The 27,276-nt window shown below is 32.7% G+C and overlaps 1 protein-coding gene across 1 annotated transcript in view; it reads right to left on the bottom strand.

The window, feature by feature from the left end:
* Positions 1–271: 271 nt before the first annotated feature.
* The window catches only part of LOC142328921 (uncharacterized), a 407,317-nt gene continuing 380,312 nt past the window's right edge, over positions 272–27,276 (bottom strand). The window contains exon 9 of the mRNA XM_075373089.1: positions 272–1,041. Coding sequence (XP_075229204.1) covers positions 923–1,041 — 119 coding nt within the window. The 3' untranslated portion in view covers positions 272–922. The remainder of the gene's footprint in view (positions 1,042–27,276) is intronic.

Here is a 27,276-nt window from a genome sequence, read left to right as displayed (position 1 = left end):
TGCTTTGATTATCACTCATTCAATAGTATATATAAGGTGATATCCAACTCGAAAGTATAACAATTTAAAGTTATATAACCTTATTTTCAAAATTAAATAACCCATAGTTATATGATCATTTCATTCATAGTGTTCTGCCATTAGGGCAGGTTTTGTCACGGCTGCTGCTCTCCACCTTGTTCTATCCTTTGCTAACCTCTTTGTTTCAGAATATTTTCCCTTTTCCATAATCCAGTCGATCATTTGAAATCTCTTTCTTTCCTTCAGAGGATGAGATGAATGATTTGTAGCGTGTAAAAATGTCATCCCTGACCAGGATTCGAATCCGGGACTTCCGGATGAAAGGCCGAGACGCTACTAAATTATTTAGAATTTTTTTTTCGATTAGTTGGTGAATTCTTTAGCTACTTTGGTTGAAGTTAACCTCGGGCTTAGTAAAGCACACCCAATCTTTTTCGAACCCAACCTACATCAGCAGCCATACAACATTTCCTGGTCCAATTCTAAGAGAATTAAAGGATGAAGAGAACTATTATATATATTTGTTTACACTATTAATAAGGCATATGAAGGAACTGATAATAATATTTTTATAATTCATAGGTAAAACACACATCCTAAAAACGAAGTAGATAAGTGCAAGGAAACGTAAGTGATGCGAAGGTTCTATGGTTATATAAAAAAGTGATCGCATTAATTGTTTTGTGATAATGAAGATTTCGCATATCCTTTTGTTTGTTGGCAGATTATACAAAAAGCATAATTATTTTCTAATATCATTTCTTATAACTACAATTAAATCACTGACAATATGTAAATATTTTTTTTTGCATTCTTTTTTAGAATAGATAATTATTATAAAGTACAAATAATTAATTTAAAAACAATTTTCTAATATGTAAATAATTAATTGTTACTACAATTATTTTTTTTCATTAGTAGGTGAAGGACTTGGTGTACATATAAGTGGGACGGTATCCAAATTTGGAAGCCGATTGTCACCAGGTAATATCCATGCAGCTCCACTATTTCCTTCAGTAACTGTAAAAAAAAAAAATAAATAAAACATAAAAAATTAATTTATTATTTACACCAAACTAAAGTTTTATCATTAATAAATTTGTGTTTTTTAAAACATAAAAGTTACACGAGAAAAAGATTAATTCTAACAGAATTTTCATAACATGTAACAAAACTATTATGGATCTAGAATTGATCGACAAAGTAATGGAACACAAAAAAATAAATGCATCCGAAGTAAAGCTTTTAAAGCTTTGATTTTCTCTGAAAAATACACCATTACCTAAGAAATACTACTTCATTCGAAAAAAATAATGAAAACTTATACGGTTAATAAATATCATGACTATAAAATATAGTCAAAATAAATGATTAGGATTTTATAATAAAATTCTCCAATCTCCGGGCCGAGTAGTGACATCTCAACCTTTCATCGGAGGTTCCGGGTTCAAACCTCGATCAGGGGAGTAGCATATTTTTCCCTGCTATAAATTTCTACTTCCACATTCCCACGTACAAGCTTCTTTCTAAGTTTCTATGGCAAATTAATTCATCTGCCAAATACAAATAAAAAAATTAAAAAATCCCTTTCGGCAGGCCGGAGGGCGGAGGCAGATTTCATCGGTGCTAAGTAGGGGATAAAAAAAATGTCCACCTTAAAGTTAAGAAAAACTTCAAATTTCCTCAATATGACAATGGTTGCATGTGAAAAAAGTTTCACATGTTTAGTATAAGAAAAGCCCCATCTTCTTACAATTTCAGCAACATTTTGGTCATCCCTTGTCGTAATGGTTGGTTATATCAAATATTGTTTCAGACAAAAGTTTTAGATAATGTTTAGAGGACTAACGACCACTTTAAACCGATTGATACTGTGCCTATTAAGGTAGGTATGATTTTTTTTGTCTTCGAAACCCCATTTTTTCCACCCGCTAGACCAATGGTTAGTGATATCAAAAAACTTTACTTAGACACATTTTAGGCTCTTATCCAAATAATAGTAAGAAATTTAAACGAATTCAATATTTTACTGAATAATAAAGTTATAAAAATATTTTGATTTTTCGAAAAAGCCACCCCATTTCTACCCCTATGGTCTGATTTTTCCCACTAACGACCTCGACCTAGATTTTGGCTCGTTATACTTTATGTATCAATTTGAAAGTGATTGTCGCAAAATTACGGCAGTTATCGTGTCCACAAGAAAGTGAAATATATATATAAACATTTGAATTGACGGTAGTTTTGAGGTCTGGGTGATGTGAAAAGCGAAGATATGTCGAAATGTTTTTTGAAGTTGAAGCATGGTATCCATTACAATAGGTAGCTTTCTTATAAAATCTACCTAATATATAATGAAAAGATATTCAACCTGTTCAAAATATCCGAGGTAAGTATATGGGTTTGGATGCTGAGGACACTCTGGCTCCTTCATATGCAAGAATGAGGGTTAGTCGGGGTGCTCCGATGACGCATTTGGGACCCTCAGGTATGAGAGGGGGGACGCGGCGGTTTACCGGCTGCGCGCAAGGCGTAGTCGGCAACCTAGTGTTGGAGCTGGGAAGGGTAGCCTCTCAGTGGAGGGATGTAATGGTCATCCAGAAGGGAGGGCTACTGCATCTTGTTAAAACTGAGAGGACCCCGATGGGACGCCACAGAAAAGACAAGACAGGGGGCAGTCGACTGCCACGACACTCCGACATTCCTGCGCATAGTCTAACGGCGAAGGCCGGGGATGTTGGGGGTGTTTAACAAGGTAAAAAAAAAAAAAAAAATTATATGGGTTAGTTTCATATGAAATTAAGATTGAGTATGTCTTAAAAAGCTTTAAAAAAACATCTATTCATAATTTTTTTTTTTTCATTTTCAACAGTTTTTAAATGTTCCATCAAATTTACTCTTCAGTATTTTTGTAAAAAATATTTTGAAAATTAATAAAAATAGACAGAAACTCCATTTTTTTTTATCAAATACTAAGTATCTTGCAAAGCGGGACATTCTATCTATTTGGTGTGTTTTTACTCGATTACGACCAAACAGGTTTTCCGAATTATACTAAATTTTGCAGCAAGAATTCTTTTTATTAAATAAAACAACATTATGTGTTATCAATTTTTCATCAAATTTTAAATTGAAAAATGACAGCAGTTTTTTTTTCTTTCATTGGTGGTGATAATAGGTAAAACTTCCAAGAGGAAGTTTCACAATTGTCCCCAACAAAAGGGAGTTTCAATAAGCTATCAACAACTGGTCTCACTTCTATTCCTGATGCACTTAATCCTAATGCCATTAAGGATTTCTAATTTTTATTTCAACGACTACGCATTAGATACACAATTCTTTACGTTTTATTCCATCAAAATACCTAATGTTTTCTTTTTAATAGTTCTTCTGAAACCTTTCGCCTTCGTGGCACGAGTGGTAGCTTCTCGGCCTTTCATCCGGAGGTCCTGGGTTCGAATCCCGGTCAAGCATGGTATTATTCATATAATATATTTCCATATCCCATGCACAAACTTCAAGCTTGTGTGGCAATATCATCAAGCAGAAAAAAAGATACATCGTGCCTTTCTCAGCGTATTTTTAGATTCTTACTTAAGCTTACGTTGGTTTAGGTTAAATTTTTTCGCACTTTGTTAAATTTTTCAAATGAGCCCTACAATTAAATTAATAAGGGGAAATTAAAACAAAATACAAAACAGAATAGTCTGTCGTAACTGAGTGGAAGGAATTAACCAGGTTTTCTTGTATAAAGTGGATCATAAGCACAATGGGCATCACCGACTGATAAATATCAAGTGATATTTCCCTCAAATTCAGCGTTGTTTTTTCTTCACAATTTTTTTTATACTTTTAAATTTTTTCATAAGGTTTTGAAAGGGGATGACGCAAATTTAAACAATTCGTCCTTAGGTATTTAAAAAAACCAGCTATGTTTTTTGTTCGCTCATTAATTACTTTAAAATTAAGTCCCTTTTTAAAGCCGTATATTTGCGCGCAGAATCCATATCTTTTTAGATAATAACTTGAAATTTATAAAATATGTCTTCTATTGAAACAGATTTTCACAATTTTATAGACAATTTGCATCAAGGAATTTTGTAATGTCTTGCATAAATCTAAAATAAACATAATATTTCATGCCAAATGAAATAAATATAAGCTTTATTTTTTTATTTTTTTCTAACGGATTAACTCTCTTAATCGGAAAAAGTTACTTAATTTCACTCGCGGTTATCTTTTACATATAATTAAGGTTTATTTTAAGGTAAAACCATCGATTATTGTTGGATTCCCCAGATTTCTTTCATCGTCATTAAATTATTCAATTTTTAATAAAAAAAAAAGTTCTAAATAAAATATTATCTTTAATAAACAATTTTCATATAGGTTTAAAAATACTTCTTTAACTTATAGCTAATTGAAAGAAGGGCTAAATTAAAGTTAATTAATGTGATTGTAGCCGTTTGATTTTAGTTTCACGCTAACTTTACATATACTCATTTATATGTGGTTATTCTTTAAAAATAGTTTAGATATGAAAAATTCTAAGCCTGACCAGGAATGAAACTTAAAATTTTCAAGATAAAAAGACCGAGACATTTTATTTCACAACGGTTAACGGATATAAAAAATACTTTTTACTTTTTAATACGTTTGTTTTTGAGGCCTATTTTAACGATGTTTTCCTTTTACTTTATCTATATTTGCCCTTAACATTGGTTCATCATGATAAACAGTTTCTTTAATATTACTCCTTAAATAATCTATAAATATTTTTAAGTAAAAGAAATAGAGTTTCTTTTGATGTTTCAAGCAAATTAAAATATTAATAACCTAAAATAAAAATTCGTATCTCCTAATCTATTTTTCGTAAAATTTCTTAAATGAAATCTCTTTATTAAAATTTAAAAGAAAATAATACAACGTAACAAGATTAATAACATCCTTTTGTGTAATATTCGTCTGATATATTTTTTGTTAAAGGAAACGCCCTGGAACAAGATTAATTTACAGGACAGAAGCAGCAATACACATAAGAGTATAAACAGGAGATTTCATTACCTGACCTGTCCATCAAGAGTTTAATTCGATCGCTTCTCTCTCAATAAAACACTTTCTTTTCTTTAAAAGAAGGGGATGTTAACCGCATTTTCTAATATTTTTTTGTTCTTCTTAGTACTTTCGTTATATATATAAATATATATATTATGTTTTCTTTATTACTGTCTGAAAGAAAAAAGAACTCGCTGACAATTTGACCAACTTAATAATATAATCCTTTTATATTTTACATTATTTTTATTTTAAAAGGAAAAATATATAATTCCCTTAGCCTTTAATGTCCATTACTAACTAATTTACAGAAAATTTACACTAAGAAATACGTATAACAACCTATAAAAGTTTAATTCGACGTAATTTTTGTTTGTGGTCAATGGTTTCAGAGGAACATGCATTTTTGTTTGTGTAAGAATTAATTGTAATAATTAGCTTTATCCTTTTGGAAAAATATTATAATTAGTATTGTTTGAATTATTATTATGCTTAATGTATAGTTTAGTAGAAATTGATACTAAAGTATATTTACTTTTCAGACATCCCCATAACTAATGAATTTTTTCACTTGAAATACAACGCAAGGTTTTCAAATGATTAAATGGCTTCTTATGTCCATTTTACTCAGGCCAATATACTACAGTGACCCCTATACAAACATTAAAAGTCCTCTTTGATATATGAAGCCATACATTCAACAAAATGATAGCAAAAAATAAAAAATAAAATATTTATTATAAAAGTTTAGATTTATGAATTTGTTTTTTTTTCTTTCATAAAATCACGCGTATAATACTGCTGAGACGACAAATACAGAAATGTCAATTACATTTCCATATATAATTTTACTTAAAAAAGCTATAAAGTCATACAAATCAATAGTCAATAAAAATAGTTGATTTATGATAAATTAATATACCGTTAATAGTAGAAATATAATATTACAGTTAAAAATGCAATATGTAACAAAAAAGCCTATGTAAGAATTTAAATATTTCAAGTAAAATGAACATACACCACTACAAAATAATTCAATTTGTTTTATTAAAATCTTTACAAAATATATAACATATGTACTACCAATATTCATAAAGTAAGAGCCGTCGGCTTATATTTAAATATTAGCGGGTCTGAACACATTTTCACGTATGCAGAGACATCTATCGGCTATTTACGAGCCACTACAGTTGTTATTTTGATACAGTAGTCTTTTGATTTAGTAGTAGTTTTCCTGCCGGTGAATGCAGATCTCAATGTCTGCGACAATCGTTTCTCTCGCCAGTTGTGAAGTGCGCGCTGTGATTCGATTTTTGTGTGCAAAAGAATCTTCAGCTATTGAAATTCATCGGGAGTTGTAACTAGTGTATGGACATACAGTAATGAATGAAGGAAAGATTATAAAATGATGTCGAGACTTTAAAAATGGCCGCACAAATGTGCATGACGAAGAGTAGAGTGACTAAATCGTTGAAAAGTGAACCGATGGGATCGGCGATTGACGGTTACTGTTCTGGCTGTTGAATCTCCGCATGTTGGACGCAGCTGTATCTACACGTTTGTCACAGAAAAGCTCGGATATCAGAAATTGTGTGCAAGATGGGTACCGAAAGTGCTCACCGACGACGAACACAAACAGCAAAGAATGTGCAGTGGACGAGCGTTTTTGGACCGCTATCGACAAGATGGCGATGATTTGTTTTTCCACACTTTTACGGGAGACGTGACATGAATATCCTACACCAACGTAGAATTGAAACTACATTTAGAGCAGTGGCATCATTCAAGTTCCCCGAAACCGAAAAAAATTAAGCAATCTCTGTACTCGAGTCGAAAAATGCTGGTTATCGTTTTTTTTGGGATGGAAAGGATGTCATTTTCGTTGAACTCATGGACCAACAATTACACTTGACGTGCACTGCAAAACGTTCACTAAACTGAGACTTTCAATCCAAAATTGACGACGCGGGAAACCGTCATCCGGCGTAATCCTCCTTCATGACAACGCGCGTCCTCACACCGCTGCCTTAGCCAAGAAAAAGATTCAAGATTTTCGTTGGGAATTTTTCGACCACCCTCCATATAGTCCCGACCTTGCATCTAGCGACTACTTCCTCTTTTTGCATTTGAAAAAATGACTTGGTGGACAACGGTTTGAAAACGACAAGAGACTCAAGACTGCCGTTTTCAACCGGTTCAATTCCCAGGCGGCAAACTGCTTTGCAGAGAGGTTAAAGAAACTGGTGCAACATTACAAAAAGTGCTTAGAGCTGGATGGCGATTATGTGGAAAAGTGAAGAATATATGTAGTGAACTAAAACTGTAAGTGTAAACCTTTTCTCACGAGTAAATTTTTTTTAATGACCAAACGGCCCTTACTTTATGAATATGCCTCGTATATATATTTTTTCAAACTGATTTGAAAATTTGGTAGGAAAACTATGGCAGATTTTAGAGCGAGGTTATTGAGGTTATAAGCGCCTTCTTCCATATTGAATAATGATTTAATGAATTGTCGCCTTGACAGTTAATGAAATGAATTGTAACATAACGTATAACTTGACATATAAAAATAAAAAATATAAAATTAAATAAAACATTAAAGCTAACGTTCATCCGAACAAAGAATGGAGTCCACCCGGAATAAGAATATGACGTGACCGCCTTGAATAAGATTCAAGCGCCGAATGCTAGTACGAGCGGAACTCTCCGGTGAGCGCTAGCACCCACTAGATCGCAGCACCAGATGGCTCGACGTGGAACGGAATAGGGGGATTATTTTAATTTTTCAAATCGGTGATTTTAAAAATAATAACTATTTTTGTTTCACATACAAATTAAGTCATAAAAATTCTTACCCTCTCCCTATTTAATTATATTATAAGCTGTACAACACGTTATGTAATGAAAATTATGCTAATGAAATCTAAACATGCATGGCTAGGTATTTGCAGTCCTTAGTATTTGTTTCATGATTCAAAAAACACAGTTTTATCATTGAAAATCTCCGGAAGGATGTTTGTATGTACGTTGGTTTCTTTTTTGCATAACATCTTCAGACTGAATGGACAGATCTGAATAAAATTTGGCATGTATGTTATATGTGACATTGATGTTATTAAATTGTGTTTGCAGTTGGTCAAGTGAGGAGGGAGAGACAGATGGATCACTTTCACAGTTTTTCCGGGAAAGTTATTAAACTTTTAACCAGCTTTTTTTTTTGTTCCACAGCCGTAGAACAAGAAACTGTCCGTAGACAGATCACAGAAATCCCTTCCCCAAAAATCAGAAAAATGATGTACTGGATATATAGGATCCAGCAGCCTTAGCACGGATTAAATGGAACCTGACTTACATTAAAAAAAAAATAGGAAAAAGGAACAATAACAAGGAAAAAATATAGCGCGAAAGGATGATCTGCCCACAAAAGACAAGGAAAAAACTACAAGATGTGTGCGCCTAAATTTTTTACAATCTCCCGGGAATTCCGGAAATTTTTACTGAAAATGGAAGCAACACATACTGATCAAAAATTTTGCATTGACTATTTTCCATATATGTTGTAAACAACAGTTTTTCTTTAAAAAAGTAAATAAATGAAAAGCTCCAACGGAATCAAGATTCCTAAAGCCAAACCCTTGCCCATCCCAAATTTGTTTTGTGTGTGGGAAAACAATCTATATTACACGTCAGTCAAACAGACCTCTCATTAGACATTATGTTAATTATTTAATTTACTTTTACGAGGTGTAATATTTTTGAATATTATTATTAACAATAAAATAAATAATACTGATATTTGGCTTCAAAGTATTTTTATTTCCACCTTTTTTGGGGTCTTGAAAATTGATAGGGTTCACGAATTTACCAGTGGAGGAAGGTACTATTGCAACTGGTAATATTGTTTCATATAAAAATGTTCGTGGCCTTCGCACTAAGTCTGCCGAGATTTACGCATCTTTTATTGATTATAATTATGATTTTATTGCACTGAAAGACTTGGGATGTCTGAGGTCCATATTAATAAGACTTCTTCCCGACATTATATATAATGTATTTTGGTCTGGCAGAGACTATGAATTTTCTGTTTTTGACCGTGGAGAAAGTTCTTTAATCGCCATTAAAAATAACATAAAATGTGTTCAACGTAAGGATTTGGAGTTGACTGCTGAATCGGTTTGGATCGAGTTACAAAGAACTGGTTTCGAAAGTGTTATTATTTGGTATTCATTATTTTTCTAATTTGTTCAGCCATCTGTTTTGAAGAAATTTATTTCTTTAATTCTACAAATAGATTCTTTGAAACATGATAAAACTGTGGCCCTATAAAAAATGCCCCCCATTGCGGTCTGGGATGGTAACTATTACTTTAAATGTCGAGCGAAGCGATACATTCAATCATGGTGACTTTTTGAACCTGTTATTTAATTACTATTATCTTGTACAGGGAACGAAATTAGATCTTGTTATGACTAACTTTTTATTCTTGTTATGGCTGTTTATTCTTTTTCTTTGGATGGTGGTGTGCACCCTAAAAGAATGCACCCTCCGTTCTCAATAACCATAAATTATTTTTTATTTATTCATGACTATGTTATGAAGCGCTGCATGTATACTTTTAGAAAGGAAGACTTTAAAGTTCCCTTTACGGACGTGAACAATTCTGATTGAGCCAATGTTCCTCTGCGCCCAAAACTTGACGAGGCTCTGATGAGTTTCCAGCATGTAATCAAGGCTATCGCCAAGAATATTCCTGTCCCTTGCCGCTGATCTTCTAAGTTTCCGTTGTGGTTTTAAGTTAAGATTATTGAATTGGTTAAGAAGAAAAAACTAGCACATCGACGATTTAAGAGAATGAGACTTACGGACATTTTCAGAGCTACGGAAGAATGTTAAAATGTTGCTTTCAAGAGATAAATTCGACCGTGCTAGGTTCATTGAAAACGATCTAACAATTAAACCTTAAAGGTTTTGGAAGTAAGTTTGTAAACATAGATCTAATACAGATAACATCGTTTTACCTCTAGTCGACAATAAACTAATTATCGATCCTCAAGAGCTATGTATCTTTTTTTGTAAGCATTTTCAGTTTGTGTTTCAGTCTTTTCCAAAGAATGTACAATCTGATAACTATTCAATGTCGAAAGATCTGATGAATTGTGCCGAGCTTGATATTCCTCATGTTGGTGTCAATGTGGTATTGACTATCATCAACGAACTATACGGAAAGGCAGCCACTGGACCTGATGGCACACCACCTTTCGTCATTAAAGGTGTCAGCAGTGTAATTACACCTATTCTGGCTTCAATATGTAACAGGACCGTGAAATCAGGCATTTTTCCCAATCAACGGAAGAAGGCAGTCGTTACTCTTATTTCCAAGATTTGTGTTCCATGTATTACCAATTTCCGTACTTTTCTCTTTTTTCTAAAGTTATGGAAATAATCCTATCCTCACATATTTCATTATAATCAACATAAGATCTCCGTTTTTTAATGTGGCTTCATGCAGAATTGTTCCACTACCCCAAACCTTAATTTTTCCTAAATCAAATCGGTTCTACTGTTAGATCTCAACGTCATGTGGACGCCATCTTTTTCGAATTGAAAAAAGCATTTGATAAAATGCCGTCCTAACTGTTCTTGAAGAGGTTGGCCGGACTTGGATTTGGTGAGTTTTCTTGTTAATTCAATTTCTTCATAAAAGGCAATTTCACATAATCTTGGTGTCTCCCTAGATCGTGATAACCCATCCTAGCACAATGATATCTGGGTGCCGATTTTTACTCATTCTCTCCCACCCTCCCCCAAAATATAATTATTATCTCTTATTATTATTATTCTGTTACTGTATAACTATGTATAACCTATAATTAAATTTTGCATTTTTTACGAACTCGATCGTAGTTACACGTGTATTATTTTACGAGAAAGATGAGATTCATGAATTTATTTTTTTTTTGTCTTCAGTCATTTGACTGGTTTGATGCAGCTCTCCAAGATTCCCTATCTAGTGCTAGTCAATTCATTTCAGTAAACCCTCTACATCCTACATCCCTAACAATTTGTTTTACATATTCCAAACGTGGCCTGCCTACACAATTTTTCCCTTCTACCTGTCCTTCCAATATTAAAGCGACTATTCCAGGATGCCTTAGTATGTGGCCTATAAGTCTGTCTCTTCTTTTTACTATATTTTTTCAAATGCTTCTTTCTTCATCTATTTGCCGCAATACCTCTTCATTTGTCACTTTATCCACCCGTCTGATTTTTAAAATTCTCCTATAGCTCCACATTTCAAAAGCTTCTAATCTTTTCTTTTCAGATACTCCGATTGTCCAAGTTTCATGAATTTGAGGGTGAAATAAATTTAAATCTTTCACGAGAGCTAAACCTGACAAAAACCATTATTATAACTTTTATTTCAATTTACCAGCTAAATATCATTAATTCAATACTGGTTTTCAGTGGCAATCAACATTCGAATGTTCACTACATTACAATAGACCCAAATCTTATAAACTAATCGAATCCTATTAGAATAATCTATTGATAAGGATTAGAATAATCTGTTGATATAATAGCAACAATTTTGCAGGTAGTAAGCCTAAGTCTTTATTAATATATTAATAAAGACAAAGGCATTTTTTACTTTTTTAATATAGTTCAGTAAACCTGTTTTATGATGCTATAGGATCTATGTTTAGGTTCCATTAAAGGTATATCTGCATTAAAATGATTAGAATTCCTATAAAACAGTGAATTTTTTTTTTAATAATACAGTGTGGTGTGTGTGTGTGTATGCGCGCGCGCTTGTTCACTATTTCACAGCTTGCAGTAGTTAGTTATCCCAGATTTCTTTAAAAATAATTCGCATTATTTAGTGAATGAAATGGTTTTAGACTAGATAGTCTAAAACCTTTTATAGATATAAAATATAACTTTCGTTTATCTGATTACAATAAAGTCAAAAGAAGGATTGAGTACAGTATAATTAACACAAGAGTTTTTTAGAAACCCACCGGGTTGTTCTAGTGGTGAACGCATCTTCCCGAATCAGCTGATTTGGAAGTCGAGAGTTCCAGCGTTCAAGTCCCAGTAAAGTCAGTTATTTTTACACGGATTTGAATACTAGATCGCGGATACCGGTATTCTTTGGTGGTTGGGTTTCAATTAACCACACATCTCAGTAATGGTCGAACTGAGACTGTTATTCATACACATCATCCTCATTCATCCTCTGAAGTATTATCTGAACGGTAATTACCGGAGGCTAGACAGAAAAAGAAAAAGCTGTTTTTTGAAAAAGAAACCGTAATGTTGCAATACCAGTGTTTAATTTACTGCCCAAGATTCCTGGAAGGAATGAAAAGTTGTGTCAAATGATTCATAAACGTATTATTATATATTATAAAACATTTAATGCCATAAAACTCTACTTTTTAGGTAGGAACCATTCGACAACAAAAAAAGGGTTAATTAAAATACCTAGATCTCTTTTGAAGAAATTCTCATTATTATTTATTTAAAAAAATAATATTATATTTAGAATATAATACTTTAAAAGTGTAAAGGAAAATGATCTCTTTAATTAAAAAACAGTCTGAAATAGATAACGGAAAACATATTAAAGAATAATAACAACAAGAAATAGAAATGAAAAGACATTCTTGTCACTTTATAGGTATAAATATTGTATTACTATAACTACTTCTTGTTCAATGTCTGTACAACATTATTTGGCAAACACTGTATTAAATTCAATAACCTGCGACATCTGGTTATGACGTTATCATTCTTCCAGTAAAAGCAATTTCTGTGGTGGTGATGCTTACAAAAAATATAATTTTGCGACAATGCCTTATCTCGTTTCTCATTGAATTTAATAAAACGTTGCTGGTAGATAGAACGGTGGGTGGAAAATAAACTTTGATAGAGATGTACACTGCTCTTTATGTGGAAAAAAGTATTCATCTGAAAAGGTGTTATTTAATACATCAATAATGTACACCGTTTTTTTTTTTTATTTTTTTGTTAAGTACAATAGAATATCACGTGATATCTGTATTTTCATTTCCAGCCTTATATATATTAGAAATTGTCAATTAATATGGTAGAGTCTATGTTGAATAATGGTTTTATGGTTAAATATATACGTAAAGACAAATCTAGTCCTACGAAAAATTATTTCCGTATATATTATAAACTGAATTATGTGCGTGGCTTCTTACAAGAGATGAACAATTCAATTAATTTTGATGGAACTTTTATCTATGATCTTCTTTTTTACTTTTGGAGAAAATTAAATAGAAATATGAAAACAAATTATAATATATATATTTAAAGACTTGAAGATATCTTTTTTTAATACTTTTATTTGTAGTGGCCTCCGTGTTGCTTTACGGAGCTTAGGGCCATGGAGGTTGAGCGTAACAGCCAATTACTTGAAGGGGTGCAACGACGAATTACTCTGCGGGTAGCCGCGGCTTACTACTCCGTCTCGACCGATGCTGTGTTGGTAATCGCCGGTGTGGTTCCTCTGCAGCAATTGGTGGGCCACAGAACAAGTGTGTATAATGATGATGAGGGGCGAAGAGGCTCTTTCGAAACGATATTGGATGAGTGGCAAATGAGATGGAACATGTCACCAAAAGGCCGGTGAACTCACCGATTTATTGGTTAAGTTAGGTCGTGGTTTGGGAGGAGGTTTGGTGAGCTGAGCTATTGGCTCACCCAATTTCTGCCAGGTCACGGTATTTTCAGAACATACCTGTATGGGTGGAGAAGGGTCGATGACGAGGGGTGCCCATACTGTGGCGAGGTGGACACCCCCGAGCATATGTTATTTCACTGTGTAAAGTGTACTAATAATGCACGGGGACTCTGGTTCCCCGAGCTAAAAGCACCTCCCGGGGCTGCGCAATGCTCAATTTTGCATCCGGCCTCGGGAGGGGAGTTGGTGTGATAGGAGTTTTAGTCGATAGGGCGCAGGCACACATACGTACTTTTAATAACATCTTGCGGAACCTGTTAGCGAGTCCGACACTTCGCCCATAAATGGGGTTCCTCCAAATCACCGAAAAAACCCAAATAACGATACACGATCTAGTATTCAAATCCTATAAAAACAACTTCCCCCCTTATTTGGGATTTGAACCTGAGAACTCTCGACTTCGACCTCAGCTGATTTACGAAGACCGAGTTTACCATTTTGCCCATCCGATGGGTTTGAAGATATTTGTTTCATACTGAAATATTTGTTTCTTAATATTAATCTGTTAATTAATAACAACTTTAGGCATCAATATACGAATATAATTATAACTGCATAAACGATGAGTAAAAACTGTTATATAAATTTAAACTAAGTTATGTTGGATATAATATTTATGAAATATAAATTAGTTAGAAAACAACTGGTTTGGAGATTTAATTTAATTTTACATAAAATTCACAAATGGTAAATACAATTAAAACGAATAAAACACAAAGGGACTAGAACATTTCTGTAGTCCCTTTGAAAACATCAAATAAAACAAAACAAGCTTCTAGTTACAGCACTGACAAATAGACTTGTGCTGTTGTTTACAAATTTAATTTCAACGTATGCGACAATTTTAACATCTACCACGTAGAAAAAAAATTATTTTATAATAATTACAAAAAGTTCATAGTGTCAAAAAATTAACATTTGGACCATCAAATCAACATATTACACCGAATATTTAAATAAACATGAAAATATAATATAAACTTCAATAAGGTAAAAACTATAAAAAAAACAGAGGTTACAGAGGTTTCACCCTTGTCAGAATACTACTTAGGTAGAAAATTTAGAAGAAATTTCGTTTTTCATCTGTGTATTGGTATTTCTTCTTTCATAGAAATAAATATCACAAAAAAGGAATAAAGGTATTTTAACAAAATTTGACACATCATTTTTTACAAATAAATAAATATATTGAAATTACATTTTCAAAAGTTAAAATAATAGGACGAGTCGATCATTAAATTATTAGTATTTTTTTTAAATATTATTTCTGTCAAAAATATTTTATGGTGAACAAAATTGAAAAGCCTTGAAAAGCCTAAAAGAGTTACAGCGGCAGGGAAGATAAGATCTGGTTACCGAATCTTCACTCTAGACCAGTGGTCTGCAAAGTGGGGTACGCAAAGTTATATTTCGGGATACGCCAAAAAAGTAGTATAAATTATAAATAATTTTTTGATTATTGATCACACACACACACACACACACACACACACACACACACACACACGGATACAAATTATAATTATTTTTAAACTTTTTTGTTTGCTGCTCTAGATGGACTACTACTGAGAAGAAAAATTAAGTGGAATATTAAAATATGTAGATATACTAGTAAAGATTGATACAAAACTCTATTCTACTATTTGAAGGAAATTTTGAGGTACGAAACCCTCTCTTCATGGTAACCGTATCTCCCCACCTTCTTGTCTAATTACATCCAAAATTAAATGGCATTAATAACTCATATTCCTCCAAGTCATATTACAAAGTTTCATCCCCTTCAATTCTTTTTATATAGTAAGATCATAATTACGTCAAGAAAGAGTAATAGCAATAAAATTCGTACATCAAAGAATTATCTCTTAGATTAAACAGTATATTAATTTTTTTTTAGTCATTTGACTGGTTTGATGCAGCTCTCCAAGATTCCCTATCTAGTGCTAGTCGTTTCATTTCAGTATACCCCCTACATCCTACATCCCTAACAATTTGTTTTACATATTCCAAACGTGGCCTGCCTACACAATTTTTTCCTTCTACCTGTCCTTCCTATATTAAAGCGACTATTCCAGGATGCCTTAGTATGTGGCCTATAAGTCTGTCTCTTCTTTTAACTATATTTTTCCAAATGCTTCTTTCTTCATCTATTTGCCACAATACCTCTTCATTTGTCACTTTATCCACCCATCGGATTTTTAACATTCTCCTATAGCACCGCATTTCAAAAGCTTCTAATCTTTTCATCTCAGATACTCCGATCGTCCAAGTTTCACTTTCATATAAAGCGACACTCCAAACATATACTTTCAAAAATCTTTTCCTGACATTTAAATTAATTTTTGACGTAAACAAATTATATTTCTTACTGAAGGCTCGTTTAGCTTGTGCTATTCGGCATTTTATATCGCTCCTGCTTCGTCCATCTTTAGTAATTCTACTTCCCAAATAACAAAATTCTTCTACCTCCATAATCTTTTCTCCTCCTATTTTCACATTCAGTGGTCCATCTTTGTTATTTCTACTACATTACATTACTTTTGTTTTGTTCTTGTTTATTTTCTTGCGATAGTTCTTGCGTAGGACTTCATCTATGCCGTTCATTGTTTCTTCTATATCCTTTTTACTCTCGGCTAGAATTACTATATCATCAGCAAATCGTAGCATCTTTATCTTTTCACCTTGTACTGTTACTCCGAATCTAAATTGTTCTTTAACATCATTAACTGCTAGTTCCATGTAAAGATTAAAAAGTAACGGAGATAGGGAACATCCTTGTCGGACTCCCTTTCTTATTAGGCTTCTTTCTTATGTTCTTCAATTGTTACTTTTGCTGTTTGGTTCCTGTACATGTTAGCAATTGTTCTTCTACCTCTGTATTTGAACCCTAATTTTTTTTAAATGCTGAACATTTTATTGCAGTCTTTTTATTAAGATCACAAATTAGCAAAACTTTTAATATTCAACCTAATCCCCAAAGAATGAACCATTTTATATATTTTTCTTTATTTAGCTATATCTTTCAAAAAAGGAGTTAATGGCACTTCTTTTGGATCTATATATTCCTTATCAATACTCCTTCCAACCAGTATAAACATTTTTTATTCATCCCATTCGAATGGTCTACGGTAACAAAATATATTTTTTTATCAAAACGTTTTTTCAATTTATTTTAAATTTAAATCCAACTTCTAAGTTACACATCGCATTTAAAATGGAAAAATCGTATTTTTTGAAAGCCCTTATTCATTAATATTTCTTGAAAAAAAATTAGCCAAATATAATCCCCACCTTCCTAGAAAATTACGACTGTTAATTTAAAATTATGACTGTATGTATGTGTTTTTTAACAATTTAAAAAAGTTTTTTTTTTGTTATCATCAACACTTAGGGATTATTTTCTTAAAAATTAATTTTCTGGAATGCTTTCCCTTGAGTATAGAAATCCCTAAATGAAAAAAAAACAAAATTTTCGATTTAAAATTTTTAATGCTGAAAGAATAGTTTGTTAAACAATAAATTAATTATTGTGTACTAAAATAACTAAATACCCCTCTCCTGATGGGGAACTTCCAAATTTAAAAATAATTGAAAAATTGTTAATTGCATTACTTGGTCGGCTTAGGCGGGAAGGTTATTTAATTCTTTGTCTGGTTTTTAATAAATTATCAATATTTAATTTGTAGCGTAATAAATAATACAAGCTGGAATTTAATCATATTTTATTTATATATAATCATGTTTATTAGAGTCTGATTGATAAAGAAGAAATTCAAAAATAAATCAATTAAATAATGATTCGTTTTACTACTTTCTGTTGCAAGCAAAACGATTTATCTAAATTTCTTCTCGAACAGGATTACATCCTTACAAAAAAAAAAAAAAAAACTTTCTCTAATATTTCGTTAAAATACCATATCATCATCTGTCATTCAATTCCATGTACTCGTATGACTGTAAAGAGTAAAAAAATTTATTGTAAATGATTTTTGATACAAATCGTTTTTAATTAAATGAATTAATCGATAACGATGAAATTAAACTTACGATTAGGTAAAAACTACGTAAATCAGGAAAAATTATTTTTCACTACTGAAATATACTGAGTGTATCACGAAATTTTCCCGGGATTTTCAAAACCTATTCCACTCGAGAAAATAATGGAAAAAATTCGTGTAAACATATATACTAAAATGCTTTGTTTGCGAGTTACGGCTAGTGAAAAATATCTCTCGGATTACAGCTTTCCACTTAAGTGAAGGCGTACTGAAATTTTGAAGACATTAAGGGACAGTCGAGAAACAACAACTTACATAATGGACAAAAGTAAATCTTCATGAAACGGTGTAAGGCAATTTCCTACACAGATTTAGCGTCAATGTGTAGTGCAGGCATTTTCACAATCAGCTCTTTGAACCGTTAATATTACCTGGCCGCTTAAATGCTGAGGTCTACTTGCAATTTCTTTCAAGAAGAAATGCCGCAGCTGCTTGAAGATTTTCCTGTAGCGCTAAGACGTAAATTATATTTCCAGCAAGATGGCGCTTCCCCACTTCTGTTGTGCCATTTCCACTCACGTAAATCATCATTTTCCTGAGAATTGGATGTGTGGATCTAAATTCCTGGCCACTACGATCGCATGATCTAACACCTTTAGATTTTTGTGTCTGGGGATGGATGAAAAATATTGCATACAAAAAAAATACAAAATTCTTTCTCCTGAGGAAATAATTGTCCGCATTATGGATGTAGCTGAGAAACTTCAGGACATCCTTGAAGAACTAAAAAGAGCAACAAAAGCATTATAGAAGCGTGTCAAGAAATGTGTTGAAAATGGTGGGCTCATTTTTGAATATTTATTATAAACTGATACGTATTATAGATTGGTACTAGTACACTTTGGTGTCACCCACCGGGTTGGTCTAGTGGTGAACGCGTCTTCCCAAATCAGCTGATTTGGAAGTCGAGAGTTCCAGCGCAGAAGTCCTAGTAAAGTCAGCTATTTTTACACGGACTTGAATACTAGATCGTGGATACCGGTGTTCTTTGGTGGTTGGGTTTCAATTAACCACGCATCTCAGGTATGGTCGAACTGAGAATGTACAAGACTACACTTTATTCACACTCATACATATCATCCTCATTCATCCTCTGAAGTATTATCTAAACGGTAGTTACCGGAGGATAAACAGGAAAAAGAAAGAAAAGCACACTTTGGTGTAGCGTACTGTTTCTAAATAAAATTAGAATCTTTCTTACTTTTCTTTATTTTATTCAACGTATACCATTTGTTTAGAACTAAATTCTCTACAATTCTTGTTAAAAAGTTTCATGTTTTTATTACCAATTCAACAAAGTTATGAACGTCAAACATAAAAATCTGGGTTTTTACCCTAATTTATTAGTTTTCACCCTAGACTTCTCAAAAACACTGGAGATATGTTTCTGGAACTTATTTTACTCGTTATCTGAATGAAAAGCTCTAAGAAGTTGCTAATTTTATTTCTTAATTAAATCCCTAAGAATTTCAGTACAACCACATTTCACCGGGGTAGCTGAAATCCAAGCGAAGTTTTCGTAACTCGCAAACAAAGCATTTTAGCACATATATTTAGATGAACATTTTCCAATATTTTCACGAGTAGAACATGCTATGAAAGACCTGGGAAAACTTCGTTATATACTCTGTATAAGAAGGTGTATATGCTGGAATATTCGGGGCTATAGGAATAAATATTAATATTATTTTAGACAATAAATATATAGCCTATGTAGATATAAAACCGGGATAATAATTTTAATTATTACCAACACCTAACTGGATTATTTACATTAAATTTAATTTGTTTACATCGTAAGATCAATTTTAATTGTTGGTAAACGAAAGGTATAGATATTCAGATGGTTTAACATAGGCACGTAATAACAGGCCTAAGGAAAATGATGCTTTTACAGGTTCGTGCTGATAATGTGTTTGTCAAGTAACGAAATCGATATTTGTTATCTAATGACGTATCTTTTATTAATTTACAGTGAATAATTAATACTCGTTAAATTATTCAACTCACCTATGGTAGCTTCGTGCAGCATAAATTTATGGTCGTACGAGTAATCCTTTTAATTGCGGTATCTCTTGATTAAAACTAACCTAGTTAATGCTTTTAATAATTGACCCAGACAGTCTTTCAATATTATTTTACGAATACAGAGAAATGTCAAGGATCATGAAAATGTCCCAACAATGAGAATGACATGGAATTTTATGATAAATAGCAACATTTTTGTTGTTTTAAATTAATACGATGAACGTATAAAAAAAGTTATGAAATAGTGTACAACCATTCGTTTCTCAAAATACAGATAATTCACGCGGTGTTTTATTTATATTTTTTAAGATTTTAATTAATTTTGATTTGATTCTGGTTGCCGTGAACGCATTTGTAGGCCTAGTAATTATCATTTTTTTATTTGGTTACCGAGACAAGAATTTTTCTGCCTTAGATAGAGATATCATTTTCAATTGGAGTTCATCAGTATTATAGATACGGAAAGTCTATATCGACCTTATTAAAAGAAACTTTGCGTTACTAGGTAGGTCACATAAATTTTTCAGATAGATGAGGAAAAAGTGAACAACAGAAAATTTGTCGTGGAAGAATAATTGACGGCAACTGGATATTTGAAGGCATCGAGGAATTGATTAGTTTTTGTTCACTATTTACAGCCGCAATAAATGACTGATGTTATTCCTCTAATTATTTTCAAATCAGATTATTTCAACATTCAAGGGAAGTTTATAACGGTTTTGGCTAAAGAATCACAAATAAAATCGTGCATTTCATGCTGAAATAATTTTTATTAACGCCTTCTGAATTCTGATTTATTTTTGTAATTTATACTTAAAATTTTTATACATCTGCCATAAAATTATTTCATGTATTTATGCTTTAAATAATTAATGTGAACTTTAGTCAAATCTATTTTTAATCGATTTCAAAAAAGGAGGTTATGTATTAGACCCGTGTATTTTTGTAGTTATACTTCTTTTGGCTCGTTAGGATAAACTGATCAGAGTGTATTTTCAGCAACTTACGGAAGTTCCGCGCGCCGATGTAACACACCATGAAGATTTACGCAGGCCCAAGTGGATCAGATCGCACGCATATGCGTGTAGTGTCTGATTCAGTCAGTAGTTCAATGCAATTAAATGATTAACACCCGTTTCAAACATAACAGATATTGAGTCGTAATAAATATATATTTATATGCACGGATTTCTGAAGACGGATATTTTAAACTGTGAATATTGTTGTTCATATTCATAAAACTTTATTTATATTGCAGCGTATATTTATTTTTTGTGAAAACTGCGTATCAAGATTTGAGGTAATATTTATGTAAATATTATTTTTTATGAGTAAAATTATATTTTTTAATGACACAGAAAATAGTACATATCAGAGAAATTCTTGATTTTGCATAAATAATTTTAAATTTACCAAAAATTTTTTTTTGATAAATACACTATTATAAAATAAAAAAAACTATTTGATCATGTTTTTCATATCATAAGCCGCTGATAATCCTCATGCCTATTCAATCATCATCCGAAAAATTAATGGAACTAAACTAGTCGAAATATATTCGATGAACTTTGTTTATCCTTGTAATAGATAATGAACCCAGTCCTGACGTAATCTTTATATGATTTGCTCTATATATCACGTGAATATTTAGATCACGTGATTATCTATTTCATTTATTTATTACGTACCAATTAAAATAAAAAATCTATTTATTACTTTTTTATCATTACATTCCCCGTTGTTTAAGCTATAATTTATGATCATTTTCATGTAATTCTGAAAACCAAAAATTTTATAAGATTTTTTTTATGAAACTATATCAATCAATCTTAATATAAAGATCAACAGTTGATCTTTTGATCTACTGTTGAGTCTTGATAAACACATACACATTATTGTCCGATTATATAATAATCGGATAAGAATACATCCTGAATCTATAATGAAAATATTATATCTATTAGAGATCTTTCTGAATCAGAACAATTAAAGAAATGACTTTCGAAAAACACAGAACCCAATCGAGTTTATAAATAAAATCACCTGGTGTAGGCTTTCAGAAATATTCCTACCAATAATTTAAACGCTATTTTGATATACATGAAACGATATCTTGTGTCAAAATAATACATAAGATATCATTTTTTCAAATCATTAATCGTAGTAGTTGTGATCAAACTAGGATCATCCCTGCAAGCTAAAAATAATACTTTCGTGATAAGAGCATTTGCTAAATTTCATTTTTCTATTTTTTTTTACTGTTGAACAGTTAAGGACAATCATATTCTATATACTGCAGCATAAAAAAAAACACATTTCAATTCCTTTATATTTTATTATTTATGTTCAAGCCTAACCTATGATATAATAATGAAAGGATTAATTTTTAACAAGTTTGGGAAAATGTTCAATGAAAAATTTATATGTAACATAGATGAACTATAAACATATTTGTTTGATTTTAGTTATTATTATATGGTATTAGATTCTTGTAGTAATAATGTACAGCCTGACGTTCAATATGACTATTTGGAAAACTTAAGAAAACACAATATTTCGTCCCAGTATCACAAATATTCTTAATTCACACTCAACGGTAGTTACTTAACGTCATTTCTCATATACAGTTTTTTATCAAGATAAAATTTCACCTTTTTATCTTTTTTATCATTTTTCACATTTTAATTTCTTGGGATGGATATTTTGAATATTTACATAATTATTTTGTGAAATAAATATAAGTTTCGTTTTATAGATATTGTAAATAAAAAAAATAAAAAGAGCTTCCATACTTTTAAAACTTAAAACTCAGAGTAAAAATTTACCAATCTTCTTGGCGGATTGGTAGCGTCTAGGCCTTTCATCCGGATGTCTCGGGTTTGAATCCCGGTCAGGAATGTCATTTCTAATAAGCTAAATATATTTCTATATCCCACGCACAAGCTTCAAACTTATAGGGCGATATAAAAAAAAATCTTTAAATTTAAAATGTTTAATGTTGTGCCTAATTAAATATCGGAAAATTAATTTAAAAAAAAAAAAAGATTTTATAAACGTCGACTTCAAAAATAAAAATTAATGGAAAAATGAATAGAATTTATAATATAGCATTTTTTCTTAGTAAAACTATATTTTTAATAACCTATCGATATTCTTAAACAACAGGAATTCATTAAAAGAATAATCGATATTTTTTTATAGCACTACTTAAAAAACATTTGCCTTTACAACTTTTTGTTTGTTATAATGAGGTTATTACTTATACAGAAATGTATAAAATACAACTAAAAAAAATTGGAATAGTTAATGGTTTCTTTCAAAAGAATTAAAACGAGACGGGAAAGTTTTTAATAGATGTTCGAAAGACTGTGTATTTCAGAAAAAAAAACAAAAGTATAAAATAAAAAGAATAATACAATGTAAAGTTCAGAAAATATAAAAGAAAATTGGTAATGTTACAGAAAGAGTAATATTAAGGAGACACTGAGAGAGGTTAGGAGAAAGCTTTTATGGAAGTTGGGATTGAAATGTTAGCGTGCAAGAGACGATCTGATCCAGCCCAACGAACCGACCAAACCAAAGTGAAACAGATAACAATAACAGGAAAAAACAACAACAACAAAAAAAGGATAGAAACGGATGTTTTAAGAAAATCCCTAATGTGCTTTTAAGGAAAGAAATAATATATATAGTATCAGAATTCTAGTAACAAGGAACTCGCATTACGCTACTAGTAAATAACAATAAACAATATTTTAAAAATCGTTTTTGCATTTATATAAAACTCTTCTCAACGAATAAAATTCTAAATTATCGAATAATTTTTAACGAGATATTTGTTTATATCTGTTGTTAAATATTTTATTCATATGGGGTAAATAATGATTCAAATCACACAGCTGTTCTCGTTGTTGATGTCAGCCCAACTATAGTATTGAATACCTTACAATTTGAGTTGGATTTAATAAACAGACAGTTGAGTACATGAAGAATACGCGTTAACTAGACAAAATCAAACTATGTGGCATTTACAATGAGAAGAGGTAACTGCCCTCGGGTCTACCTTGATGGCGTTGTAATTCCGCAGAGTGTAAGGTATCTAGAACTTTACCTCGGTCGTCGAATAAGTTGGAAAACTTACATAAGAGAGAATAGAAGACAACTTGAGATAAAGTTCAAGGATGCTGGTTATCGGGTAGACGTTCTGGTTTATATTTGTATACTCAAGAATTCTGCAACTTTTCTGGACCTATGGGATACCGCGAGCAGAAACAATGTCGACATCATACAGCGGTTTGAGAAGAAGGTATAGCGAGGTGTATAACAGAGGCTCCTTGGTTTGCAAAGAACACTGAGATGCAGGATTATATAGGATTACGATCAATGCGGGAGGAGATACAATGTTTCGTTTCAGTTCAAAGTACGAACAACGGTTTAACTATCAGACAAATCACTTGGCAATAAACCTACTATACAATGGGGATGACATTTGGAGATCGAATCGACAACACGTTCTAAACCTAAGACTTCCTCTAGTCTTAATATGTCTATAGTTAACTCGATATGAGTATTGTTCATTATCTAATCGGTTTTTAATTTAAAACTGTATAAATACAGCATTTAAACATATACTGCTACAATCTATTAATATACCTGTATTTAGAGGTAACGTGTTAAGAGTGGCAGTACTTTTTTAATATATTTATTGATTTAATACATAATAGAGATGATTTAACTAATATTAAAAAATTATATTATCTAGATTCTTCTTTTAAGGATGAAGCCTTAGCTATCATTAAAGATCTGCCAATAACTAACGAGCAGAAACAATGAGGTAGATAATCCCCACGTCCGGAACACAACATCTATGTTCCACGTCCAGGGCGGCAACAGCTGTACTTCGTACATTACATATAGCTGGCTAACGGGGTTCCGAGTAAATCCCTCGGTTATGCTTTTTTAAGTTTGACCTGTTTCCAACCTCAGGTCACTAAACGGACTGGATTTTTCGGCTACCTGAAGGAAATGGAATAATAAACGATTTTGGAAATGGACTCATACCACTCTTAGAGCTGGCGATGTGGCGGCCAGGGTCAATTTTATTGCAGGTGTAACGGAGACCCTTCCGTTGACCACATGCCCCCTGCGACGGCAAGCATGTAGCAATGGTGCCCATGTATGTCGGTGCATGGGAGCTCTGAAAGCTTCGGTGAGTAGGAACCTGGAGTCAGTGCAGAGACTGCGCATCCGCTCTCTGCCAGGACATATGCCGGTTCCACCGGAGTACCGGATCGGACCTCCAAGGTTAGTAGCCCTGGAGTGAGGGTGTACCCCGGCGGCTAGCCTTGCTACAGAAGGGATTAACGGCTCATGAATATTGAACAATCAAATGTGGCAGAGGGTGCACGTAAACACCCTCGTTTAGAATTGTCCGATTCGCCACAAGCGAAGAGGAAAAAGAGCAAAGAGTTTGAGAAAATCAAGAAAGACGCTGATAGAATCAGTGAAGACTTACGTAATAGGATATTTGGCTATAGTGTACCTAAGCCAGGGTTTTAAATTATTACAAAGGAGAATGGAAACTTCCTAAAAGTTAGTCCATTCTTAATCGCAGGAGAAATTACAAATTGTGCTGGTGGTCCCGTTACAGAAATCCGAAAGACTTTTAATGGATCGTCGTTGATAGTTTCGACGTACAAAGCCAGAAAGTCCAGGCGTTGAAGAAGATCGGTGAATTTGCGGTTTCTGGCCAACCGCATAGCACACTGAACTCATCCAGAGGAGTTGTTGTTTGTCGCGATCTTCCTAATTGTACAGAAGAAGAAATTGTACAAGAAATGTCGAGTCAGGGAGTGACTCAGTGTCGCAGACTAACCATGCGAAGAACTAGTGAAGTTGTTCCTTCGGCCTCGCATGTTTTAACATTTAATAGGCCGAATCTTCCTGAAAAGGTACGAGCTGGCATCCATCGGCTTGATGTACGAGCATTTATTCCGCAGCCGATGAGATGTTTCAAGTATCAACGATTCGGACACACAGCAGCTAGATGTGAAGCGCAGGAAATATGTATATGTGGAGATAAAACACATGAGGGTGACCCATGTAAAGACCCTCCAACCTGCGTTAACTGTAAAGGGCATCACAACTGTCGTTCAAGAAACTGCCCTACATATAAATTAGAAACAGCGATTCAGAAAGTTAAAACGCTTCAGAAGGTCAGTTATCCTGAAGCGAAGAAAATTGTTAGTCAGCGTACACCACGACCATCGACTTCTTACGCAGAAGCAGCGGCTGCACCTTCCACATCTAAAATTAACGTGGAGCAGTTGCTTAACACGATGGCTCCAAGTCTTGCGACGATGATTGAAAGAATCATTGATTCAAAAATTGAGTCGACTCATCGGATGGAACAAACTAAACATGAGAAGGCTCACTCTCCGTCTGACGCCGTTGACATGAGAGACGCACCAGCACAGTTTAAATCACCAGCTAAACCTGCGATTACTGAGCCGCCAACTGAAGTAAGAATGAAAAATCTTGACTTATCTAGCAAAGAGAAACGGATCACTCCGTCGTCTAGTCACAAGCTTAAAGAAATTTTGACAAGAAAATCTGAATCTACGGAAATGGAGGTGCAAGTTATTATTTAGAAACCACCAGACGTAGAGAATATAAAACCTGTACCAATAGAGCCTCCAAAAGCGCAAAGATCAGCTTCGGTGAGAGCATCTATTTCAGCTGGACCCAGTACTGCAGTAGAGATAGAGTCCAGCTCATCCCCCGCGGACAGTGCATCGCTTGTTAGTTTAGATTCCCTAGCAAAGATGCTAACAGCACCGACGAAAGTTTCATCAACTGACGTCAGCCGCAGAAAGTCACTGGCATCCGAAAGAGAGGAAGACGATGCAATGTCTGAGGCCTCAGATACGCTGTCATCAGAGTTTGAGGCCGTCAGAAGAATGGAGAAACGGTGCAAGAAAGAATGGCCGAAAGGAAAGCCTAGAAAGTAATATTCTAGATTCGAAGTTAGAAGAACGTAAATTTTTTAATATTTTTGATTCATAGAAATGTGAATAATTGAACCTTTTTTTTATTTTTATTTTTTTGAAGTGGGATGGGGCTAATGACCAAAGTAGTCGATACCCCTAAAAACCTCAAAAAAATAACTAACGAAAATTATATTATAGCTCTAAAATGATTAAAAGTACGATTTGACAACATATATATATATATAATTGAATTTCATAATGCTCAGTGCATTTTAAAATAAAATTTTATCAAAAGAGATTCCATAGATACTTTATCCAAATTTATTAATGAACTTTCCTCAAATGTAAATTCGCT

This window comes from Lycorma delicatula, chromosome 8 (genome assembly GCF_047948215.1).
Source record: "Lycorma delicatula isolate Av1 chromosome 8, ASM4794821v1, whole genome shotgun sequence".
Classification (NCBI taxonomy): Eukaryota; Metazoa; Arthropoda; class Insecta; order Hemiptera; family Fulgoridae; genus Lycorma; species Lycorma delicatula.
Note: the sequence above shows the minus strand (reverse complement) of the source record. Positions and strands in the feature narration are given on the sequence as shown.